Source organism: Daldinia decipiens (genome assembly GCF_022478715.1).
Source record: "Daldinia decipiens strain CBS 113046 unplaced genomic scaffold F4813scaffold_1, whole genome shotgun sequence".
Taxonomy (NCBI): Eukaryota; Fungi; Ascomycota; class Sordariomycetes; order Xylariales; family Hypoxylaceae; genus Daldinia; species Daldinia decipiens.
The window spans coordinates 263,183-283,714 of record NW_026054544.1 but is presented as its reverse complement, the minus strand read 5'-3'; the positions used below and the strand labels follow the sequence as shown (position 1 = coordinate 283,714).

At 47.0% G+C, this 20,532-nt stretch overlaps 9 protein-coding genes across 9 annotated transcripts; 4 read left to right on the top strand and 5 right to left on the bottom strand.

Moving 5' to 3' along the window:
* Window positions 1–99: 99 nt before the first annotated feature.
* F4813DRAFT_341213 (uncharacterized protein) lies at window positions 100–1,887 on the bottom strand. Its single transcript, XM_049241282.1, has 2 exons — window positions 1,169–1,887; window positions 100–1,112 (listed from the first exon to the last, which is right to left on the bottom strand). The coding sequence occupies exons 1-2, from the start codon at window positions 1,308–1,310 to the stop codon at window positions 769–771; spliced, it is 486 nt and encodes a 161-aa protein (XP_049104568.1). The 5' UTR covers window positions 1,311–1,887; the 3' UTR covers window positions 100–768.
* Window positions 1,888–3,536: 1,649 nt separating this feature from the next.
* On the bottom strand, window positions 3,537–4,110 carry F4813DRAFT_384188 (uncharacterized protein; the record flags this gene model as incomplete). The annotated part of the gene is made up of 3 exons (XM_049246044.1): window positions 3,537–3,604; window positions 3,658–3,750; window positions 3,813–4,110. 3 exons carry the CDS (start codon window positions 4,108–4,110, stop codon window positions 3,537–3,539), a joined length of 459 nt encoding a protein of 152 aa, XP_049104567.1.
* Window positions 4,111–5,993: 1,883 nt separating this feature from the next.
* F4813DRAFT_384187 (conidiation-specific protein 6) lies at window positions 5,994–6,375 on the top strand (the record flags this gene model as incomplete). Its single annotated transcript, XM_049246043.1, has 3 exons — window positions 5,994–6,114; window positions 6,173–6,242; window positions 6,297–6,375. The coding sequence occupies 3 exons, from the start codon at window positions 5,994–5,996 to the stop codon at window positions 6,373–6,375; spliced, it is 270 nt and encodes an 89-aa protein (XP_049104566.1).
* A 1,641-nt stretch (window positions 6,376–8,016) lies between these two features.
* Window positions 8,017–10,808, top strand: F4813DRAFT_384186 (uncharacterized protein; the record flags this gene model as incomplete). The annotated part of the gene is made up of 2 exons (XM_049246042.1): window positions 8,017–8,252; window positions 8,324–10,808. The coding sequence occupies 2 exons, from the start codon at window positions 8,017–8,019 to the stop codon at window positions 10,806–10,808; spliced, it is 2,721 nt and encodes a 906-aa protein (XP_049104565.1).
* Window positions 10,809–11,529: 721 nt separating this feature from the next.
* On the bottom strand, window positions 11,530–13,681 carry F4813DRAFT_3493 (WD40 repeat-like protein). The gene has a single exon (XM_049242157.1). It carries the CDS (start codon window positions 13,205–13,207, stop codon window positions 11,597–11,599), a length of 1,611 nt encoding a protein of 536 aa, XP_049104564.1. The 5' UTR covers window positions 13,208–13,681; the 3' UTR covers window positions 11,530–11,596.
* A 5-nt stretch (window positions 13,682–13,686) lies between these two features.
* F4813DRAFT_384184 (ClpP/crotonase) lies at window positions 13,687–14,691 on the top strand (the record flags this gene model as incomplete). Its single annotated transcript, XM_049246041.1, has 3 exons — window positions 13,687–14,053; window positions 14,141–14,524; window positions 14,582–14,691. The coding sequence occupies 3 exons, from the start codon at window positions 13,687–13,689 to the stop codon at window positions 14,689–14,691; spliced, it is 861 nt and encodes a 286-aa protein (XP_049104563.1).
* Window positions 14,692–14,894: 203 nt separating this feature from the next.
* F4813DRAFT_384183 (nucleotide excision repair, TFIIH, subunit) lies at window positions 14,895–15,239 on the bottom strand (the record flags this gene model as incomplete). The annotated part of the gene is made up of 3 exons (XM_049246040.1): window positions 14,895–14,957; window positions 15,010–15,158; window positions 15,221–15,239. The coding sequence occupies 3 exons, from the start codon at window positions 15,237–15,239 to the stop codon at window positions 14,895–14,897; spliced, it is 231 nt and encodes a 76-aa protein (XP_049104562.1).
* Window positions 15,240–15,981: 742 nt separating this feature from the next.
* F4813DRAFT_3729 (uncharacterized protein) lies at window positions 15,982–17,286 on the top strand. The gene is made up of 2 exons (XM_049244752.1): window positions 15,982–16,056; window positions 16,216–17,286. The coding sequence occupies exon 2, from the start codon at window positions 16,534–16,536 to the stop codon at window positions 17,056–17,058; it is 525 nt and encodes a 174-aa protein (XP_049104561.1). The 5' UTR covers window positions 15,982–16,056; window positions 16,216–16,533; the 3' UTR covers window positions 17,059–17,286.
* A 227-nt stretch (window positions 17,287–17,513) lies between these two features.
* F4813DRAFT_384181 (Aldo/keto reductase) lies at window positions 17,514–18,733 on the bottom strand (the record flags this gene model as incomplete). Its single annotated transcript, XM_049246039.1, has 4 exons — window positions 17,514–18,281; window positions 18,339–18,418; window positions 18,486–18,560; window positions 18,616–18,733. The coding sequence occupies 4 exons, from the start codon at window positions 18,731–18,733 to the stop codon at window positions 17,514–17,516; spliced, it is 1,041 nt and encodes a 346-aa protein (XP_049104560.1).
* Between the last annotated feature and the right edge of the window lie 1,799 nt (window positions 18,734–20,532).

The window sequence follows — 20,532 nt, the reverse complement described above, 5'->3', positions numbered from 1 at the left end:
CGTAACATTCAACGTAAGTTAGGTAAGATTACGTAAAGGCGTTGTCCACGGGTCACATTTTAAGGCAGCATTCAATTTTTAAGGCATCGTGAATTTTTATCAGGCTGCCTAACTGAGGTCTAATCTAGGACTCGGTACATACATACCTATACACTATACGACGATTGCCAAGACAGATGATCTCACAAATTCCTCTACATGAAACTGGTTATTTGAAGAATGTAAGGTTTTATAATTATTAACTAGGTCAATGATTAACATTATAAGTTGATATGTCTGCCTGTCAATCAAGTCATCTTGACATCTGCAATCAACATCTGTCCTGTCTATGTACAAGAACGACTATAGTCTAGGCGTACGACCTCACTCTCGCGAGACATACAAGCCGGGAGGGCCAGGTGTAGATCCACCAACTGATGGTCCCTCCTCAATCTCATCTTGTGATCGTCGTTCAAGATGATCCTTTCAGCAGGGCATATGTGGGTTTGATTCGACGTTCAGGTTGGGTAGTTGAGGTTTATTAAGGGCGTGCTTCTTGACTCATTTTAGCATAGGAAACTGAATAGTCCGGACTACTATGCGAGGGTGATTCGCGACCGACCATCGAGATCATCTCGGTCAGTAGGTTGTACGCCGTTGTCGCCAATGAACCGTCCACGTTTGCAACACAAATGTTTGCTTCCCGGGCCACGTCGATAACCCGACATCGAGTACGCCAAGATGTCGCACCTGATACATCACCGTGCGCTACCCTAAAACTCCCCGCTGTTACGCTACACCGTAAATGGTATCGGGAGTGATGGTGAAGTTCATAAGCGGCGCTACGAATTGGTTGTACGACGCCACGGCCTTCCCAGTGTAGTTCCACCACGTCGACGCAACATCTAGGTCGGTGAACTTTACGCTCACTTGGATCTGAGGCTTGTGCGATGTTCCGTTGGCAGTGCCGTTGTTCGGAAGGAGTTTCGCAAGGACAAGATAGTCGGTTTCGGTTTCCTCGAGCGCTGTACAGGCCCTATAGTTGGCACCCTCGCCTTCTCCGCTACAGTACGCCTTAAACGAAGGTCTAGGCGGCCTCGACAAAGAACTTCCGGTGCCGGTCACGTTGAAGTCTAAACAAATGAGTAAGTAAGGAAAATAGGGCTGTCGAAAGCAACAGAGGCCTTACCATAATGACATTCTCTCGCGCAACCAGCACTCCATCCTGTTACAGTCCATTTCCAGGGTGCGGCGGTGGCATCAATTCGCATCACCGCGGCGGACGCAGAAGTAGCGCCGGCTACCGTAGTTAAGAGGGAAGAAATGCGCATCTTGACGACTATTAGGTAAATAGACTAGGTTAAGTTGAGTATGTGAGGTAATTGTGGTATTAATCAAGTCGAGTTGACGTAGATGGAAAGAAGTTGATTTTACGCAGCCTTCTTAACGTGGGAAAGGTACCTTCTAAATTGAATATCTAAGAAGAGGTCCCTGAGGTCTTAAATAACAAATGTACCAAATTGACTAAAACTAACGTGACAACCAGGCTTTGTCGAAACGTGATAAGACATTCTTAGTTCCCCTATGGGATTGTTTCTTTACAAGGACCATTATGAACCATTATTGAACCATTATGGACCTGGCTAACTCGTGCAAGGTTGCAAGTAATATGGAGAATGTCTATCAACATCCCTGTGGTTTCTAGTCGATCAAAGAGATTTTAACGTGCGTCATTGGAGAAGGACAAGAAGCCAAGCGCGATCGCGCTAAGTTATTATTATCCCATGCTGCCGATCTGTTCGTAGGTGTTCATGTGGTAGGATTGACCCCGAAAAGGCGAGATAAAAGGGGAAGACTTGAACTCCTTCAAGAGATAGGGGGTACTTTTCAAGTACGAAAGGGGTAAGTCGCACAAGGGTACTATTTTTGCTAGAGTTAACTACCGCTGGCCCCGGCGTTACAAATTAAATACTTCTGCCGTGTACATTTCCTAAATTGTTCAGCCTCGGGACAGCGCAGGCTAATTCCGTTTATTGCTCTTGGATTCATGCAGCCATCGAGCATTAATGTTCCTATTATTACATACGTGCATATGTAGTGGCCTCAATATGTCTCGTGGCTCGATATTCATATGCACGATCTGATATGGTTCAACATTGATCTTCCTAGAGGAAACATGCATCCTATTCTTACTATGATTTGATGATGTTTACTACAACTACAACAACTACAACTACAACAACTACAACAGCAAGATAGGCAAACTGGGTGCGCAAACACTTAACCTACGCAGTTGCTTATATTGTTAAAGGCTGCCCTGCGCTGATGTGTTAATCCCTGTTTGATGTTACCCTGCCATCATGAAATGCAAGCGCCAGCTAAGCTTGCCGTCACAGTTTCACTGCTTCCAAGATATTCACTCTACTTGCACCATGGCCTTGTGCCTGACGTGGTCAATGATATGATTTAGTGCGGTGACTCAAACCTCGTTCAAGAAAGCTAGCTAAACTTCCATACGTAGTTTATACTAACTACTTATCTTTACTGTCTTAATCACATTCGTAGGCTCTAGGATATCGTATGGATAACCCTATTTTCGCATCTTATTCCTATAGTTTACCATCGATTTGAATTGAAGACTTGAGAATGTGGGCACTACGGGGGTTGGCTCGAGTAAAAGCGGCTGGTTACACGGTTGTCTTTACTTTATTAAAGAATTTTCTTTGTCACTTAGGTCTTTATAGTGATTATAGCTCATGTGAAGCTCCTAGGGTAACCTTGGGGCTCTTTGCCCTGATTATGGCGAAACGGATTAGAATAATAAAGACCTGACATGCACTTAACTTGAAGGGCCGTTGGTCTGATATTGCGCTCAAGTAGCCTTGAGTTTATATTGGATATTTAAGATACTAAAAAATGTTAACAAAAACATATCCGACTTGTACGGGGAGATTTTTTACCCGATCTGATTTGACCTACTGTACTTATGAGCCTCTGGTAGTTATACGTTAACTTTAAATTTCTCAATTGCAGTTACGGTGTTTCCTTCGAGCCACTCTCTTCGCCTTTGGACTTATCATAGCAAAAAGCGATGTAGGATCTTATATACCTTGTCCGTGAGCACGCTCTACATGAGACGCCATGCCGAAAATCACTGCGATCTTTCGACTAGTGATCGTTTCACCAGAATGAATACTGATAACGTGCGATGCTCTCTTCCCGTAGCACGGCATGCCCATCGAAGGCTTGCATGAAACATGTATGAGCGCGAGTTTACTCATTGTAGGAGAAAACCGGCGTTTATTCGTGCCATTTAGTTGAGAGTCATCATGAGTTCGTCCGTATGATAGTGACGCCTGTACCCATACCAATGTCTGTAGACGTACAGTTTGTTCCCCCACGATGAGCGGCATTAAGAATCTGCATTTGGACCTACGTCCATCTCGTTATTTCAAGTCCGATTCTTACTAGAACCCGAAAACTTTCCTAATGCTCCAATGTCATCGTTTTAGAGAACTATCAACAGTGTCTAATCATCTTAATGTGAGCAAAAACTATCAGCTAGTTTTACTCCGGACGCATAACGCAATGCCACATAAAGATAAGATCATTCCGATCCACGTATCTAATAGTTAATCAGTGAACGGGTACGTCGATGTTATGATAATAATGACCTACCTCTACTTATAACCTTCCTGTCAACCCACCAATCGCCAAGTACTGTGAACAAGAAGGCTAATGTGTTTACAATTGGGACCGTCAAGCTCAACTCTGAGGCGAGATGTTAGTATATCAAAGCGTTGGAAGTGTTAAGATGGAACTAGTCGACCTACCTGCTTGGCCGATGAGGAGGAAGAACCAAACACTCCCGGTCAAGTTGATCAGTAGTGGGACAGCATATCTCGGGTTCTTCAGTAGGTCAAGGACAGCAAAAAAAGCCCCGTAAAGTTTATTCTTGACCCAGCTTGCTTTTACATCGTCCCTTGCTAGTGTCGGATGAGCCGGTGGATTATGATCTTTGGCTGCACGGCGAATGAAGGGCGTCGTAAATCCCCAAGCAAGCCCGACGAGTAGGAAGCCGGCCACGTAGTTAATAGTCGGTGGTTGAGATAAAGGTTGGGAAGATGACATCTTGGGATATCGGTATGGAATACCGAGAATGGCGAATTAATTACTTGTTTTAGTAAAAGTCAAGTAGTCGTAGTAGTGTAGGTAAGGTACGAATGGATGCTATGTAGAAGTTAGGTACCTGGTAGGTGCATTGCCGTAGGCGATTCTCCAAAGCTAAAAGCGGGACATCCCCCACATTTAAGCAATTCCACTCTCCTGTCAGCCTGTCAGTCTGTCAAGCCACACCGTAACTCCTAGCCTAGAACTTAGGCTAAGTTTAACTAATAAGAGTCTTACAAACATATTCGTGTTACCGTTCTACCATACACCGTCAATTAACATCTACAAAATGGATAAACCCTATATGTTAAAGGATAGTACTAAGACGAATAATTCCAACACCCTATCTTAAGATCTATGGATCACAGTGATGAGGCTCCTTTTAAATTGTTGATTCCCTGTCGACGTTGACCATTCAGTAATGTTTTACGAATCAGTATATGCATGCTGGTCTAGACCGCCGTCTCGACAACTGGGTCGTTACGGCAGCCGGCAGCATAGCCGGTCTGTATGTATGTAGTTCATACCTACACTACTCTCGGGGTTGGTATCAGGTTGCCCCAGTTGATTTGTTTTTTGTCCACTCGATAGCATATCCTGCATAGTACCTCGGAACCCCTATCTTGATCCAATCGTAAATCGCGGTTGACGAGTGCACTTTCGCAAAAGGGGACACGGTTCAACGACATGGAGCCAGCCGTGACAATGATTGGGTATTAATCGATTGCGTTCACGATTCATTGCATATCTACCTGTCTTAATGGTTTGCAGTCCACATCTTCTCAGGGGTCGTTCAGCATCGTGTTTAGACAGACAGTGGGGATTTGTAGTTGTCTAGATCCTTCAAGGCTTCACAAAATCTGGTGTATGTCGACACCGCTGAAATATTGTCGATGCTTAATTAACTAGGTGCTTTTTCGAGCAATTATATTCTTCATATTATGCAGGGGATATCCCCTACATAACCCTTGAAAATGTGCGAGTCTAGAGGCAGTTCCATCTAAATATGATAACCTGGTGTCGTCGATAATTACTCTTTCCTCCTATGACTTAGCATCGATGTAGCGTCTCATAGTGCGCTCGGTGCCGTCCGTATGGTATTAGGCAGTATGCAGTTGATATAATTGGAAGGCAACGAACAGCGTTGTCGTTACCAACGTTTGAGGCTGAATCGTGATTTAAGCCGCACTGTGGAGGTTCATGTGGATCTAACCTGGCATTTAACGGTAGTGTATATACATAGTAAGGCTTGCTCGCGACAGTTCATAGTCCAATCGTTTAGTCTTTGAACCTGCGACGGAGCAGACCATCCGCAGTCCCCGACGATCACCTCTTGGGGCAGATAAATCTTATGTCGTGATTGATTTCAATAATACTGTCCAATACTTGATATTTTTGATCGATGTCACAAATCCTGGGGCTTTCGATTTATGCTGTTATGTACATATGCTAGACCCTAGATTCGGCTCTGTAAATCTTCTGATCGATTATGTGTAAGTGCGGATCAGGATAATCTTTCCGACATAGGCCTAAGTAACCCAAAGTGGCTTGACTGGTGATTATACGACTCTGAACTACTCGTTGTCATTGTCGTCATGACTCAACCGTCTATGCTGTATAGAAGTAGTAATTAACTAGAGTATAAGCGTCAGCGGCTTAATATGCCATAAAGGATATAGGAAGTAAGTCTAAGTAAGAGTTGAAGAAACGTGTATAAAGAGGAGCTGGATTCCGTTCCATTCGGTTTCTCATTAACAGAGCATCAACATACTTAACCCAACATTCAGCATTAACTGTATCAGCATATCAGCATATAACGCGTTGCCTACCTACAATTATCCATTATGCCTACTGAAGCGCAAATTGCCGGCGGTCACAAGGCCAACTTGAACAATCCTAACACCAGCCAGGATTCTAAGGAACATTCCAAGCAAGTTCTCGACAATGAGTTTAATGGTGGGGACGGTATGTTTCTAGTCCGATATGCATCCCAGTTTGGACCACTTTCTGATCATTTCTATAGTGCCGAAGTCTGGGAATGGCGGTGATGACGGTGACAAGAACCCTGGGAATGTCGCCGGTGGTTTAAAGGCGTAAGTGGATTTGTCCAAGATGATGAGCCAATTACTAACTATCGTTGTACATAGAGCAATCAATAATCCAAAGGTTTCCGAAGATGCTAAGCAAAGCGCAAAGGAACGCCTCAATGATATGCAAGGGGCATAAGAGGCGCAATGTGGTTATTCGTACAGACGAGGAATCTATAAGTGTGTAACTATTAGTTTTAGCAACTCGAATTGAAAGGTTGGTGTAACTTTGAACTGTGCTTACATATATTATCGCGATAAATATATGCAGGATTATGCATCATGATATTCGAATACATTGACTCGTGCATTAAAATCTCAACTACGAAGTCTACATGTGGTGTATATCTTCTGAAGGTTCAAATTGCAGACAACCTTTCATTAATGCTACTGCTTGAGTCTGATTGGCTTAACACAGCCTATAGCATTCCACACATATACAGCATGTACTATTTGACCGTTACGCATTCAGGCATTCTGACGTAGTCCCGAGAGTAGTTCGGAAGATAGTGTACCACTTGGCTGGGTTGGGACATTAATAAGAGCGTAGCAATATGTAAAAAAATGTTTACATATGCTTCAAGTGTACATACCTAAGTATTAATGAAGCACTTCAATTAGTTAACCTGGATAGTCGGCATGTATAATTCTCTCGCCATATATGTAACTCGGTGAAATAGATTTTGGGGGTTATGGCTAGGTTTATCGTAGGTACCTATATAAGGCGTGCACGAAACGATCATTAAGATCAGCTCATATGTATGATTCTTGACTGTCGATGCGGGATTGAATCTGAGCCGTCGGAAAATAATTGTGGTCGCGTCATTTAGTCATTTAGGCGTCTCGGCACAGTGAAGAGCCTCGTGGATTGCGCGTCTGGGCTGTGCAGAGCAGGCATCAATATTTCCTAAAAACGGAGAAAACCCCAATGTCGTACTCTGTGAAACATTCCTTCCAAGAAGTCTTTTTTAAATAAAAGCCATAAGACATCCTTTATTTTCTTCAATAACTCGAATAACAAGAAAGAGTCAACGAATAAGAGATAAGGCAATCGAATCAAGGAAATACCCCCCCTGACACACGTTACCTTAATCTAGCGTCTCTATTGGCTCCGGTCCCACTAAACAAAGCCCCTGTCATCTTGTACGCCCTGAAGTCTTTACATGGTAAAGTCTTAGCACAGGGGTACAGGGGTATTTTTTTTTAGGGAGGCGGGGTTTTTTCTCAGCTGTGGAGTTCCCCGGCAGCACGAAAACTGCTAGAACTGCTACAGCAGGAACGGGTCAGACCTGTTTCGACCAACCAAAAGCCCCAACCTCATTGTTTTCGTCACCAGCCACTCCAATTGCAGGCCGCTGCCCACCTCGACAAGGTATGGGTATCTTCTAGCCCGGCTGCAAACCTGCAAGTCATTATCCTCTTCTGCATTCTCCTGCTTCCGTTGTCATTGTCTAATTGGGTCTCTACTTCATAGTATTGAATGCTTATTTGGTTCTCTCGTTCATTGGTCTTAAAATTAATTTTTTTTACTCTTCGTCCGGTCGTTCAACACCGACTCTCGCTTTCGTCCTGTTATCCTGTTATTACCAGTTGAACGTATACGAGGTCTGCTCGGAAGAATCAACAAAGGCACCCGCCGAGCAACCGAGACAATCGTAACTCGCAACCTTTAAATATATCGTTCGGTACTATTGATTGTGTCAATTGGATCGGGATCGGGATTTTTATTCGACTTCAACCTTCCAATGAGAGTTGCTTAATAACTTCAACCTATTGAAAGATGGCTACCAAACCGAAAATGCCTAACCCGTTAAACGGCATGCATACAGCCGGCATCTTCTCCGACATGAGCGTCGATGGTCCTGAGATTGGAACCCTTGTACTTATTGTTGATCGTGCAAAGAATCTTCCAAACAGGAAGACCATTGGGAAACAAGATCCCTACTGCGCCGCGCGACTGGCGAAAGAAGCTAAGAAGACAACTACAGATATTCGAGGCGGCCAGACCCCCAAATGGTGCGTATTAACATACTACCTAGTAGCTGCCTAAACTATACGTCCTGGCTAACATCTTGGATTCGTTGTAGGGACCAGGAGCTTCGATTTACAGTTCACGACTCGCCCGATTACTATCAGTTAAAGCTATCCGTATTCAACGATGATAGGAAGACGGAGTTAATAGGCGAAACGTGGATTGACCTACGCGATATAATTGTACGAGGAGGTGGACAGAGTGACCAGTGGCATAGCTTGAATTGTAGAGGCAAATATGCGGGTGAGGTCAGAATCGAGATCACCTTCTACGACAGCCGCCCAAAAGCCGAAAAGGCAATGGCAAAACCAAATGGCGTAACCCCGAATCCTGAGGCAGAATCTGCCGGCGGGCCCCAGAAGACGGTAGTAAAACGACGTCCGTTACCCTCCGATCCTGTCACGGGCCAGGCACCTTCACCTTCACCGGCAGCGGCAGTGGCAGTGGCAGACCAAGTGCACATTCCATCCCGACCACAGCCAACTCCCCCATCTTTCGTTCCAAACCATGCGCCATTACAGGCTGCCGAATATGGTACATCACCCTCAAGCAGACCCAGCACTCATCCCGACCAGTACGCTTTAACACATATCAGCAAGAGTCAGTACTCGATGCCACCCCACCGGCCGCTAGATAAGAACTATAAGCTTCCTTCGCAAGATAATGAACAACCACGTTACTCTGACTCTGCTTATGGTCGGTCATATGAAGTAGAAACTAGGTCATCTTTCGCCCATGGTCAGCAAACCTACGAATCTCCGCCGCCAGGCCACCATCCTCGGCAATCGATTGAGTTCGATGATTGTCCTCCGCCCCCACCGGCCCACCGAGTTAGGAACTCAAGTGTAGGTTCACAAGAACTAGTTACCCGTGGCAGCTTCGACATGCTACAGCATAAAGCTGTTCCACATATGAGACATGATGTTCTACGGAATGAAGCTCACCGATACTCAGTGCCTTCAGCGGCGCCGTCATCTTATCCTGGTCGGCCTACGTACCGCCCGTACGAGTCGGCCCCAGATATGCAAAGCATGGTACCATACCGCGAGGCCGATGCCAACCGCCAGTCGCGCCATTACTCTTACGACCCAGCATACGAAGCTCACTACCGATCAATGCAGCCGACGGTAGAGGATGTTCCGGAATCCTGGACGCCGCCAAGCGCAAGACCCCGAGGTAGCGGATCTAGAACGCACCAGTACGATGAGCAGGAGTACCACCAAACTTCTAGTCCCGCGCCGTTGGCATTAAACGGGCGTGATAGTGCGCCGTCTGGACATTATAGCCCTTCCCCTATCTCATCTCAAGAACAGTACGACCCTAGTAGCTACAACCAATCACCATCGCCCATACCTGGTGAGGATTATTCCCAAGCACTCACTTTGGTGCCAAGGTATTCGAGACAGATGGATCATAGTCTGAATTATCCAAGTGAACTAGAAAATAGTCAGGTGCATGCGCCAAGCGATTATGATATCCCCTCTGTACCTCCAACGCTGGTTCCGGGGGTTGACCCAGCTATGGCGCGCGAGATCTCGGATCGCTTCCAGCAAGAAAGAAAGCAAGCGCGTCGATATACCCAACCACCTCCTATGGCTACTCCAACCCGAGGTAGACAGCAAAGCGAGCCTCCCTCAAATTACGCTATTCAGCATTCCCCTAATGTCCACCACCCAAGCAGCTCGAGAGTCTATGATAGAAGCCTAGTTCATTATGCTGGCGGACCTACCACGCCCTCGGGGCCAACCTCAGGTTCGAGGTCTCGAGGAGTCTCTCCAGCCCCGAGTGCTAACCACACGATCAAACGCAAATCGGTCAGTCCGGCGCCTCCCCCATCTGATGGTCGCCGACTGTCAGGGGTTCCTTTCGGCCCAGACTCTTATGACGCCCTGAACCCTACCGTGGCGTCGACAAAGGACGGAGAATATACCAATGCAGATGGAAAGATAGTGACACCAGATGGACGGGAAGTTGATCCCTCAGATCACTTGCCTATGGACACTTGGGCGCCGGAACCAGAGCCAAAGAAGCCTGTTGAGCCTGTGGAGACACGTTCACGTCCAGTCCCTGCTGGCGCGCAGCCGATGCCGCCCTCTGGCCGCCGGCCACCCCGTACCAGTACACGACCTCAGTCGGCAATAGCTGCACCGCCAACATATATCCCTTCTGATCCCACACCTTCTCCTCCTGTGAGCACGGGGCGAAACCGCTTACAGAAGAAAGCACATCGGGCATCAGCCTTACCGGCACCAATTTCCTCAGGGCCCAATCCACTTGGCCCTTCGACGCCTCATCAGCGGAACAGTACGCCCCCTCGAGCGCTTGTTCGTGCTAGCACATTCGATTATGAGAATCATGGCTCAGGCGCCGCTCGCTCGGGATTCGGCATCGGTCCGCCAATTCCAGCCAAGGTACCGATGATGAGTGGCGGCTTAGGGCCAACCCCGGGGCGAGGGGCCAACGAAGAATGGGCACTCATGGAAGAAATGAGTAGGATTGATATCGGCACGGGCCGAGCACGACGACATGGAGGATATTGATGATACGAAAATTTTACGAATTCGAGAGAAGGCGTTGTATAATATGTATAATGTGTTTGAAGCAACAGAGGTAGGTACCGGTTACTTGCTTTGCTGTTTTACATTTCCCTTTCCAGTCTCTGTCCGGTATCTTGGGGGTGTTTAATGTATTGGGGGGGGGAGGAGGACAATCGCGTTCGGTCGTGATCATTTAGACAAGATGGACGTGCGGAAAGGGAGGGCTTCGGCGTGTGGAAAATACTGCGGAGGGCCGAATGGAAAATGGTCTAAATCTCCATTTTAGACTCGTACGCAACCTGGTTGACGTAATTAGAAGCTAGGAAGTTCAGAGGCAGCTTTACTTGGTAGGTCCGATTTCGATAGGTACCACTTGAAATATACGAATGATTTAAAATATCGTTGTATCTTCCATGCGTAGCGCTGAGTTGCCGTGATATGACAGGAATATTCAGACTTGTGTTCTTTTCCAAAACTGGAACTGGCAACTCAATCAATCTTTACCGTAGCATAAAATCCCTAATACAAGACTACATTTCTTTTGCTTATACTACCAAGGCGAGTCTTACAACGCCTGGCGGGCAAGCCTCCTTCGTTCGTACCCAGATGTCAAGTCCGATCCTAAAATGGCAAAACACCCTTAGTTTTCCGGCCTGAAACGCCATCGCCATGCAAAAAAGATCCACCGTCTTGAGACTTTTTCTTCTTCTTCTTCTCCTTCTCCTTCCCTTAATACCACTTTCCCTTCGACCGATCTTTCTCTTCTCTTCTCTTCGATAGAGCCGAGTGCATTAATCCAAGCTGCTCACCAGCAAGGTCCCCAGCATCCCGCTCGTCTGAGTCGCCACCTGCGCCCTCTCGACTTCGAGCCGCACCCTGCGGTGCAGCGTCATAAAGCTAGCCTGGAGCTCGGCGCTGCCGCCGACGAATTCGGAGTACAGATCGAGCAGATGCATAGCGACGTCGGTGCACATGCTAACGTAGCGCGGGTCGATGATGTGCGTCTGCACCCATTTGAGAACGGGCTGGACGGTAGCCTCGTCGCGGCCCTCGAGGGCTTCGCGTAGGGCGCTGCGATGGCGAAGTGCGATCAGCAGCGTGAGCACCGTTAGCGGGCTGTGGTCTTTAGCGCTTGGGTCGAGCACACGGTCTAGGGCCGCAGCGAATCGGCCGTGTCGCAAGTCTTTCTGCCAAGGCGTCTCGCGCTTGGGCCGCGAGAGATCATTGGCGATGACGACGTCGGCACCCTCTCCGATCATGTCAAGATGCTTGGCTGCGCCGTGGCGGCGCTTCCGCTTATTCTTGATTTTGTCGTGCGAGTCGATGTTCCCGGAGAGCAGCGCGGACATCTCCTTCTCGCGCTCACGCTCGCGAGTCGCTTCAGGTCCTGTGAGCCGCGTGCGCAGCGAGAGAACACCGGACTGCATGCCGACTGCTAGATGTCGGTCATCATCGTTGGCACCGGCGGTAATGACCCTGACAGCCAAAATGGGAGAGGGGTACTTGGCACCCGCGACAACGTTCCAACCCGTCGTCTCGAAGATCTTGACATGGCCGTCTAGACCCCCAGACACTAAGCGACGGCCGTTGGAGGCAAGGGATAGAGAAGTGACGGTCTTCTGGTGATTGGATATTATGTGTTGCGGTTTCGCAGCCACGAGGTCGAGAACGGAGATCTGGTTCTCAGACGATGCGAGAACAGTAGTTCCAGAGGGGAGAGGCAACACGTCTTCTATAGGCGCAGCGTGTTTAAACGTCATGACGGCTGTGCCCGGTGTTCGGGGATCCCAGAGCTTCACTGTAGAATCGTAACTGCCGGATACAAGCATGTTTGACATGGTTCCGGGCATGAAACTGCCGCTGCGCACGTAGTCGGCATGGCCTACGAACGTTGACGTACTTTCTTGGCTGGGAAGATCCCATAATCTCACTGTTTTATCATCGCTCGTACTCATGAGAGTTGTGAGATCAGCCGGGGAGAATTTCGTTGTCCATACTGGCTGTTTATGTTGCGCCCACGTCTTGAGAATGGCCCGCGACCCGACGTCAAAGACTTGAATCTTGCCCGTATCGTCTCCGGCCACCAATATACGACCATCCCGTCGGACGTCTCCGCTTCGCGCAATGTCTCCAAAACGAGTGATTGTCTTAACCAGCTTCCTCGTTCTTATCGAGTAAATCTGGACACGGGTTCCCGTCGTGACAGCGAAATAATCATTGTTGGAAGTACCAATCGCAGCTGGATTCGTCGCGGGAAAGGTGATGTGGGTGATGGGGTATTGTGTCGGCGACGGAATCACAAGTTGGTTCTTAAACGATTTCCAATATCGCTGTTCTGCAGTAATCTGAGAAGGCCCCGAAGGAAGCTTCAGCTGCGGAAGTGGCGCGACCTCTGCTGCCATCGTCAACGGGTGTGATGTATGCTGTCGTGTGATTCCGTTAAGGAAAAAAAAACGTACAACAGGTAAAGTTGAGAAGCCAATCAACTTTTTTCTTCTTAGCAATCGGTCAATTAGACAATTTCCCACCGACGATCTAAACCAAGTTGTACCTTAGCTTGGTGTGACAAGATGTGATAAGGATGTATCGATAAGACAAGACAAGCAGGGATTAATGAAATGTGGCTGGAAAACTTCGCGACAGGTGCATACCAGCATGTAACGGTACATATGCAATTCAAAACAGGGTCCATAAGAGGAGCCTCGGCAAGTCGGGGCGTGTAAGACAAGCAGGACAAGTCATAAAGCTGGGACGATTTACATAAGAGATATGTAGGTAGAAAAGAAATCAGTTTCAACTCCTCACATTTCCAAAGACATTTTATATCGCCCAAGCGTTTACTCATATCGACTCCCATTCCGTAAACCCCAAGTATTAAACCATGGCCCAATCAGAAAGAGAAAGTTACTCGGACTTTAGACACTTTATTATCTCGTCGCCATCCGAATATGTAGCTCACGTCGAGATCAATCGCCCATCCAAGCTAAATGCATTCACACCAGATATGTGGGTAGAGCTTGGAAGGATATTCGCAAAGTTGTCTCGCGATCCAGGCGTTCGCGCTATAATACTTTCTGCAGTTGGCGACCGGGCATTTACTGCTGGTCTAGATGTGCAAGCCGTGGATCAGGGAGGCCTCCTAGGGAATCGCGATCAACAGCCAGATGCTGCGAGACAGGCAACGAAACTCCGGCGCCAGATCTCCGAGTTCCAAGACTGCATAAACCAGATAGAGAAATGCGAGAAGCGTAAGTAAACATCATTTAAACATCATTTTCGGTCGCAATTTTTGAATATTTAAATATTGAAACCGTCGCCAACTAACAATGAGCTAGCTGTTATCTGTGTAATGAACGGTGTATCTATCGGCTTGGCTATCGATATAGCCTGCTGTGCAGACGTAAGAATCTGCTCGAGAGATACTAGATTTTCTGTCAAGGAAGTAGACATCGGTATGGCTGCAGACATAGGCACTCTCGCAAGGCTACCCAAGATCGTCTCAAGCTTCTCGTGGGTTAAGGATGTTTGCTTGACAGCTCGGGGCTTTGGTGCTGAAGAGGCTCTTGCTGTTGGATTCGTGAGTCAGGTGCTGGAAACCAAAGCAAAGGCTATCGAGGCAGCTAGCATGCTCGCATCATTCATAGCATCGAAGAGCCCGGTTGCCGTCCAGGGCACGAAAGAGCTGTTGAATCACGCAAGGGACAACACAGTTGCAGATAGTAAGTGCGCCTTCAAGGGATATATATATATAGCAGTGCGATAACTAACTGGAATAGACTTGAGATACACAAGCCTGTGGAACCAGGCGATGCTTCAGTCTAACGACTTCAAAACCGCTTTACTGTCCGGACTAAGGAGGACTAGGCCGAGGTTTGAGAAGCTATAGATTGATATTGACAGGTGCTTCGGATGGTATCAAAGCGCACCGAGTATAGACCCAATTACAACTGGCAGGAAGAGACTTGGCGTCATTTTAAATTGATAGACTGCTGTGTACGAAGCGAATTATATAAGAATTTACATTTGTTCATGTTTCATAGGGGTGTCTACCTAAATATGTAGCTATTGAGTTCCTTTTATTGAGTTCCTTTATTGAACATCTCGGTCCGAATCGGAGTCGTCCTCTACTTCTGGGACGTTCTCCTTCAATCGCTAAGATGTGTTAGTAGCCTAAGCTAGGAGTTTGGAGACAATCTGACGATACCTTATCAAGTTCCATCTTCAACTGAGCCACCATATTATCTTTGATTACAAGGTGAGATTCGTCGAGGTCCTCAATTATGTACTCATTGTTTTTGCTATCGATGCTGACAATGATGGATTTGATTGAAGGCTCGCACTCAACCAAAGTCCCTGAATGTATATTAGCAACCAAAGAATATGATAAATTAAAGACGGAAAAAAATAAATAAAACCTTTAATAGCGCGGACCATCGTGTGCTTAGTCTTCTAAGTTCTCTTGTTCGACGCGGTAGCGTAAGAGTCGCGCTCCTCGGCCGAGATTCTCCTGCTTTATTTTTATCGCAGCTTAAAAGCAATAGGCTGCTAACTTGGTATGTAGGTGATAATACAGTTGCTTTACCACGTAATAACCAAGATTGATGGATTCCGAAAAGCGTTGTTTCCTATGCTTACGGACAGTAAAAGTCTGGGTTAGATGGAATGGATGAAACCTCCGGCTGCGAAATATAGACCCACACCAGACTTTAGAGCTGAGATCAGTTCCTTAAATAAATAAAGTTTAGGGCGGTTCTAAGCAAGCATGTACACATTAGGTACCTAACGTATGTTGGTCAATTGCCAATTCAACTATTGATGTCAATGTCTAGATGGTTCTAATGTCTCTAGCCAAGCAGAGTAAGTCTAAGAACAGTTTGAGCCCCTGCTACGAAAATGGCATATTTTATAATACTGTATAGTAACCAGAAAGATCCAAGTATATGGACAGGTACGGACCTAGTATGTTGGTACATACGACACAGGTGACATTAGGTACCTCATGTAGTAAGCTAGAGCTGCGGGGGAGATTTTAGCTTGACCTTAACAAAGGTTTACGTACCTAAACCTACCTACCTAAGGGACAAAGCCTCCAAAATTTAGAAACATGGAAGCGCCGGTTGTCAGCTCAATGATCCGAACTTACCGGGTCACCCGTCGGCATATTTATTCTCACTTTACACCTTGCGCCAACCTACATAACTCAAAATAATTGTAACCTCTTGGGAAGAAATTCGGTTGCATACCTACCTAGGTACATATCTCAGGGGTTAACCAAAGAGGATTCATCATCCCCTCATCCCCTCATCACCCAAGCCGCCCGTCTCTTTATCGCACCCCGATTCACCTTGTACTCCCCAAACTATCAGATGAATTCGAGCCACCACCAACGTTTCGAGGTGCACTTTTGCAGATATTCTCTCTCTCGTCTCGTGTGATGCATTCTCAAGCATAGCGCTGCGAGGTCGACACCGCACGATACCAATCAATCCGATGGATCTTAAATGAAATCGCCATCTTCCATCACCCCTCGGTGCCACAAAGATTCTCCGCTCTCTGGGCGTCGCACTTGGCGTACGAATATTTTGTCAACAACAGCTGATCATTTAAACGCCAATTCCAAATCTTCCACCTACGGTACTACGCTCAGTCCAACTTATAATTAACTAGAGCCCCGAACCGAAGCAGCTTCTGATCTAAGTCACACGACACGCTCAAATAGGACCCGAAAATGGACCCAGACGACAGCAGCTCGGGCAATATATTCGCGACATACCCGTTTTCTTGGGTACTTGTCCCAATCATCATATTCGTCGGTGTCGGAACGCTCCTCATGTGCTACCGTTATCGCCGCCGAAGGAAGCTCCGCATGTTATACGGCACCAGCGCTTTAGAACGGGATTTAGAAGCCATGGGCAATCGTTCAAGACCGAGGGCACCAGCCGAGCGGCGGACAAGAGGAGGGAGACGTGGACTAGGATCGAACTTGGGCAGTCGAGAGGAAGGTCTAAATGAGCTGGGTGAAGCGCCACCAGCCTACACCCCCGCACAAAAACGATCTGATAACACAGACGACGTAGAATTAAGTCCCTTGCAACCATCGCCGGGTGCTATAGCCACGGACGGGCCCGGTACCAGCAGACCACCAACATACGAAGAATTACACCAAGGGGCGGATCAGACTCAATCTATAACGCCCACTGCGGCATCCAACATACCGGAACCGCCCCCGAGAGCGGTCTTACCTCCGCATTGACCCTACGATTAAAGAACGGAAGGCTTAGAAGGGATATTATTTCTGTGTAGGACAACGGAGTTTGGGGCATTACATGTGCTGCCTGGGTTATCTAACGAAATTATTGCGATTGTTCAAAGAGATATATTAGACGGCAACTCATCACGTTGGTATGCCCGGTTGTATAGAATAGGGACATCTGGGTGGTTCGTCCTTGTTGAGAAGGGTCGGAATCTAATTGATGTCTACTTGGGACTGGTCGCAGCCGTATCAGGGGCGTTATACATTTGCTCTTGATGAATATTAATGTCTATCTACTCGGTCAAGACTTTCTCGATATCCATAACTAGCTCCTAGCAGCTAGTGAGGCCGGGGATAGTCGTTACATTCCATAGAGATGCGCATCTCTATTTATTGCCTTCTTAGACTACCTCCAATCTTGCCAATAGCTAGCAGCATAGCATACAAGTTACCGCCTAAAACCTTTCAATAATGGCAGGCGGCTTGTTTCCCAGGATTTCATCGATCTTCTCCATAATCTCAGGGGTCAACTTGTCCACAACCTCAACGGCTTGCACGTTCTCGTACACTTGCTCAGCACTACTCGCGCCGGTGATGGCGGAGCTCACGTTCGGATTTTTGAGCACCCACGCCAAGGCTAGCTGGCTTTGCTTAACGCCGAGTTGGTCCGCGATGGGCTCGAGTTTCTTGACCTGCTCGATGATGCCCTCCCACTTCTCCTTGCCTGTCCGCTTCCAGAACCCTGCAATAAACTCGACTGTCTCTTGGGCATATCTCGAATCGGGGGGGATTCCGTTCTTGTACTTGCCGGAGAGGATGCCCGTTTTCAGCGGCGAAAATACCGTCAGTCCGAGTCCAACCTCTCGGTACAGATGAGCATATTCTTTCTCCACCTTCTCGCGATCCAGCATGTTGTATAATGGCTGTTCCATGACAGGGCCAATGAGGCCCAACTTGTCGGCGTAGCGCCATGCCTGGGCGATCTCATCGGCGCTCCATTCCGAGGTGCCCCAGTAAAACGCCTTTCCGGTGTTGATCAAGTGGTTGAAGGCGCGCACAGTCTCCTCCATCGGTGTGAGTCTATCCGGGCGATGCGCGTAGATCAGGTCTACGTATTCGAGTCCTAGACGAGATAACGAGGCGTCCATGCCCTCGATGATATGCTTCCGGCTAAGCCCCTTGTTGTTAACGGGGTTGTCACCAAACGCGCCGCCCCAATAGATCTTTGCAATGGTGTTAGAAGCTACCTGTCTTATGGGGTCGGCGTGTTACTTTAGTACCTTGGTCGATATCACGAGGTCGTTGCGTTTCCAGCCGAACTTCTTGATTGCCTCGCCCATCACCTCCTCCGACTTGCCCCCTATTCTGCTACATCAGCCCGCGGGTCTACATCCGACCGTCGATTTCTCTTAGGAGTGTTTCCTTACCCGCGTAGGCCTCGGCACAATCGAAGAAGTTAATGCCGCTGTCATAAGCAGCCTTCATGCAGGTGAAAGTATTTTCTACGGCTTCAGTTAGCTATATGCCGTTCTAGATATGCCTCTTTGAACAGTATACCGTTATCGACGTGTCCGCCATAGGTGAGCCAGCCACCTAGGGATATCGCTGAGACCTGGAGACCCGATCGGCCTAGGAACCGATAAGTCATCTTTGGAAGGTTAGGAGGGACCGACATTTTGGTTAGATTATCTTAGCAGTACTAGTTGGGACTCGGAAAAATGAAGGGTGGGCGAGAGAAGTGTTTATTTTGACGATTTGTTTTATTACTTGGCGAGATTTATGCTCTTTATCTCGTCTTACATGAGATGTACTTTTCTGGTATAGATCGAGGTACACAAAGATCTTAAATAGCAAACGTCTAACTAATAAAGTTACATATCGGAGAGCTACCCTTCCCCGCTCTGTCTTCGATGTATTACTAAGCTATAGTTCATTCTGCACATCTTATTCGATATGTTGGGATTTGATTCGGTGATATTGGACCCGAGCTTTTTTTAATAATATTAAATACCTATTATAAACTTCAAAGGCACGGTAGAGCAAAACAGTTAAGTAGTGACATTTTAATATCGGGTTGCAAATAAGACACTTTTTAGCCTAGGAGTTGTTTGTAGTCTTCTTTCATTATTTAGACAATAGAAGCCCATACCTTTATAAGTGATAACTATTTGCCCAATTGTTGATCACTGTTATATTAAACTATGATCACCTATCAGAATTTACCTACCTACGCACCCCTATCAAATTCATTTCCATAGCGCTAGGTAATAGTGAAAGACACATTCAAGCATGCCTTAATAACTAGGACTACGTAGTAATAACGAAGACCTTTAGCAAGAGTATTTCTGAGAAGCTGGCTCGATTTCATAACTAAAAATCTACCACAAACCAGCGCTATCAAGGTAACTTCAAAGTCTATTTCATTGTATTCTGTCTAATTTCATTATGTAAATCGTTGTCGGCAGACTCCACATGTAGTCGGCCCTACAGTCCGCACCATCTCCATAGTAGACAACTTACACCCGGAATGAAAGCTTGATACGGTCTCTTGTCACGGAATTAGTTCACGCAAAGGGAAGTAAGACTAGTCCAACCAATTGGCAGATATCAACTTGGTTTAATAGTTCCTCAAATCGGTTCCAGCTTTAAGTAAGCCATGGTCGGAATAAGCTTTCTATTCAATCATGTATATGCGGCGCTTTAATGACCACAGCTTACCATTACTTATTCATCTTATGCATTCTAATCCATAACTACTACATGAGTGAAGTATCCAAGAGAGATGTGGGGTTGCCAAATCCTGTCAGAACTGATACTTGCATAGATGCGGCGAACACCATCGGGGATATTTCTATTCGCTTATTTTGACTTGATCTACTCACAAACCCGATTCCAAGGAGCTGGGTATGTCAGAAGCACGGAGATGTTACTACGCCGAGCCCTTAGCGGACTAAAAGAATCAAGATTGGTTGGTAGTTGGTGTCATGCACAGCGCGATTGTAGTTGTATTGTCAAGTTTTAGCCACATTCGTGATCAGAACCTGTACATGACGTGCTCATATTTTCCAAATCTACCCGAGAAACTTTCCTCATCTGTCTCCAGAAATTCTCGTACTGCGTTGCACTTTTCAACCGAGCCCAGCCAATACGACGGCCAGTGATTCCTAAAAGAGGAAGATGGCGAATGGCGAGATCATGCCAAGGTCTCGTCAACGCGCCAGCTTCAAGCACCAGAAGTACTATAAGGATGGCCGTTATCCGTGACGTACGACCGACTTTCCAAACATCTGGGATCGGTTCAGATGTGAAAACATCGGTCGTTGTTCAGTTATTCAGATATCATGGCAGATTTAAAGGACACGGTCGTGATCCGGCCTGAGTCGCTGTCGGGCTCCGAGAAAAAGCATGGCAAAGATCCGGCCGCCGTAAAGGAGCGGATTCTTACGCATCAAGAATTGCAGAAGACAGAGCCTC

Bases quoted from the DNA above. Each gene is read 5' to 3' on its own strand.
- F4813DRAFT_341213 (XM_049241282.1), bottom strand. From the start codon at position 1,310: ATGCGCATTTCTTCCCTCTTAACTACGGTAGCCGGCGCTACTTCTGCG. The intron at 1,113-1,168 runs GTAAGGCCTCTG...TCATTTGTTTAG, and splicing joins CGCGAGAGAATGTCATTATG to ACTTCAACGTGACCGGCACC.
- F4813DRAFT_3493 (XM_049242157.1), bottom strand. From the start codon at position 13,207: ATGGCAGCAGAGGTCGCGCCACTTCCGCAGCTGAAGCTTCCTTCGGGG.
- F4813DRAFT_3729 (XM_049244752.1), top strand. From the start codon at position 16,534: ATGGACCCAGACGACAGCAGCTCGGGCAATATATTCGCGACATACCCG.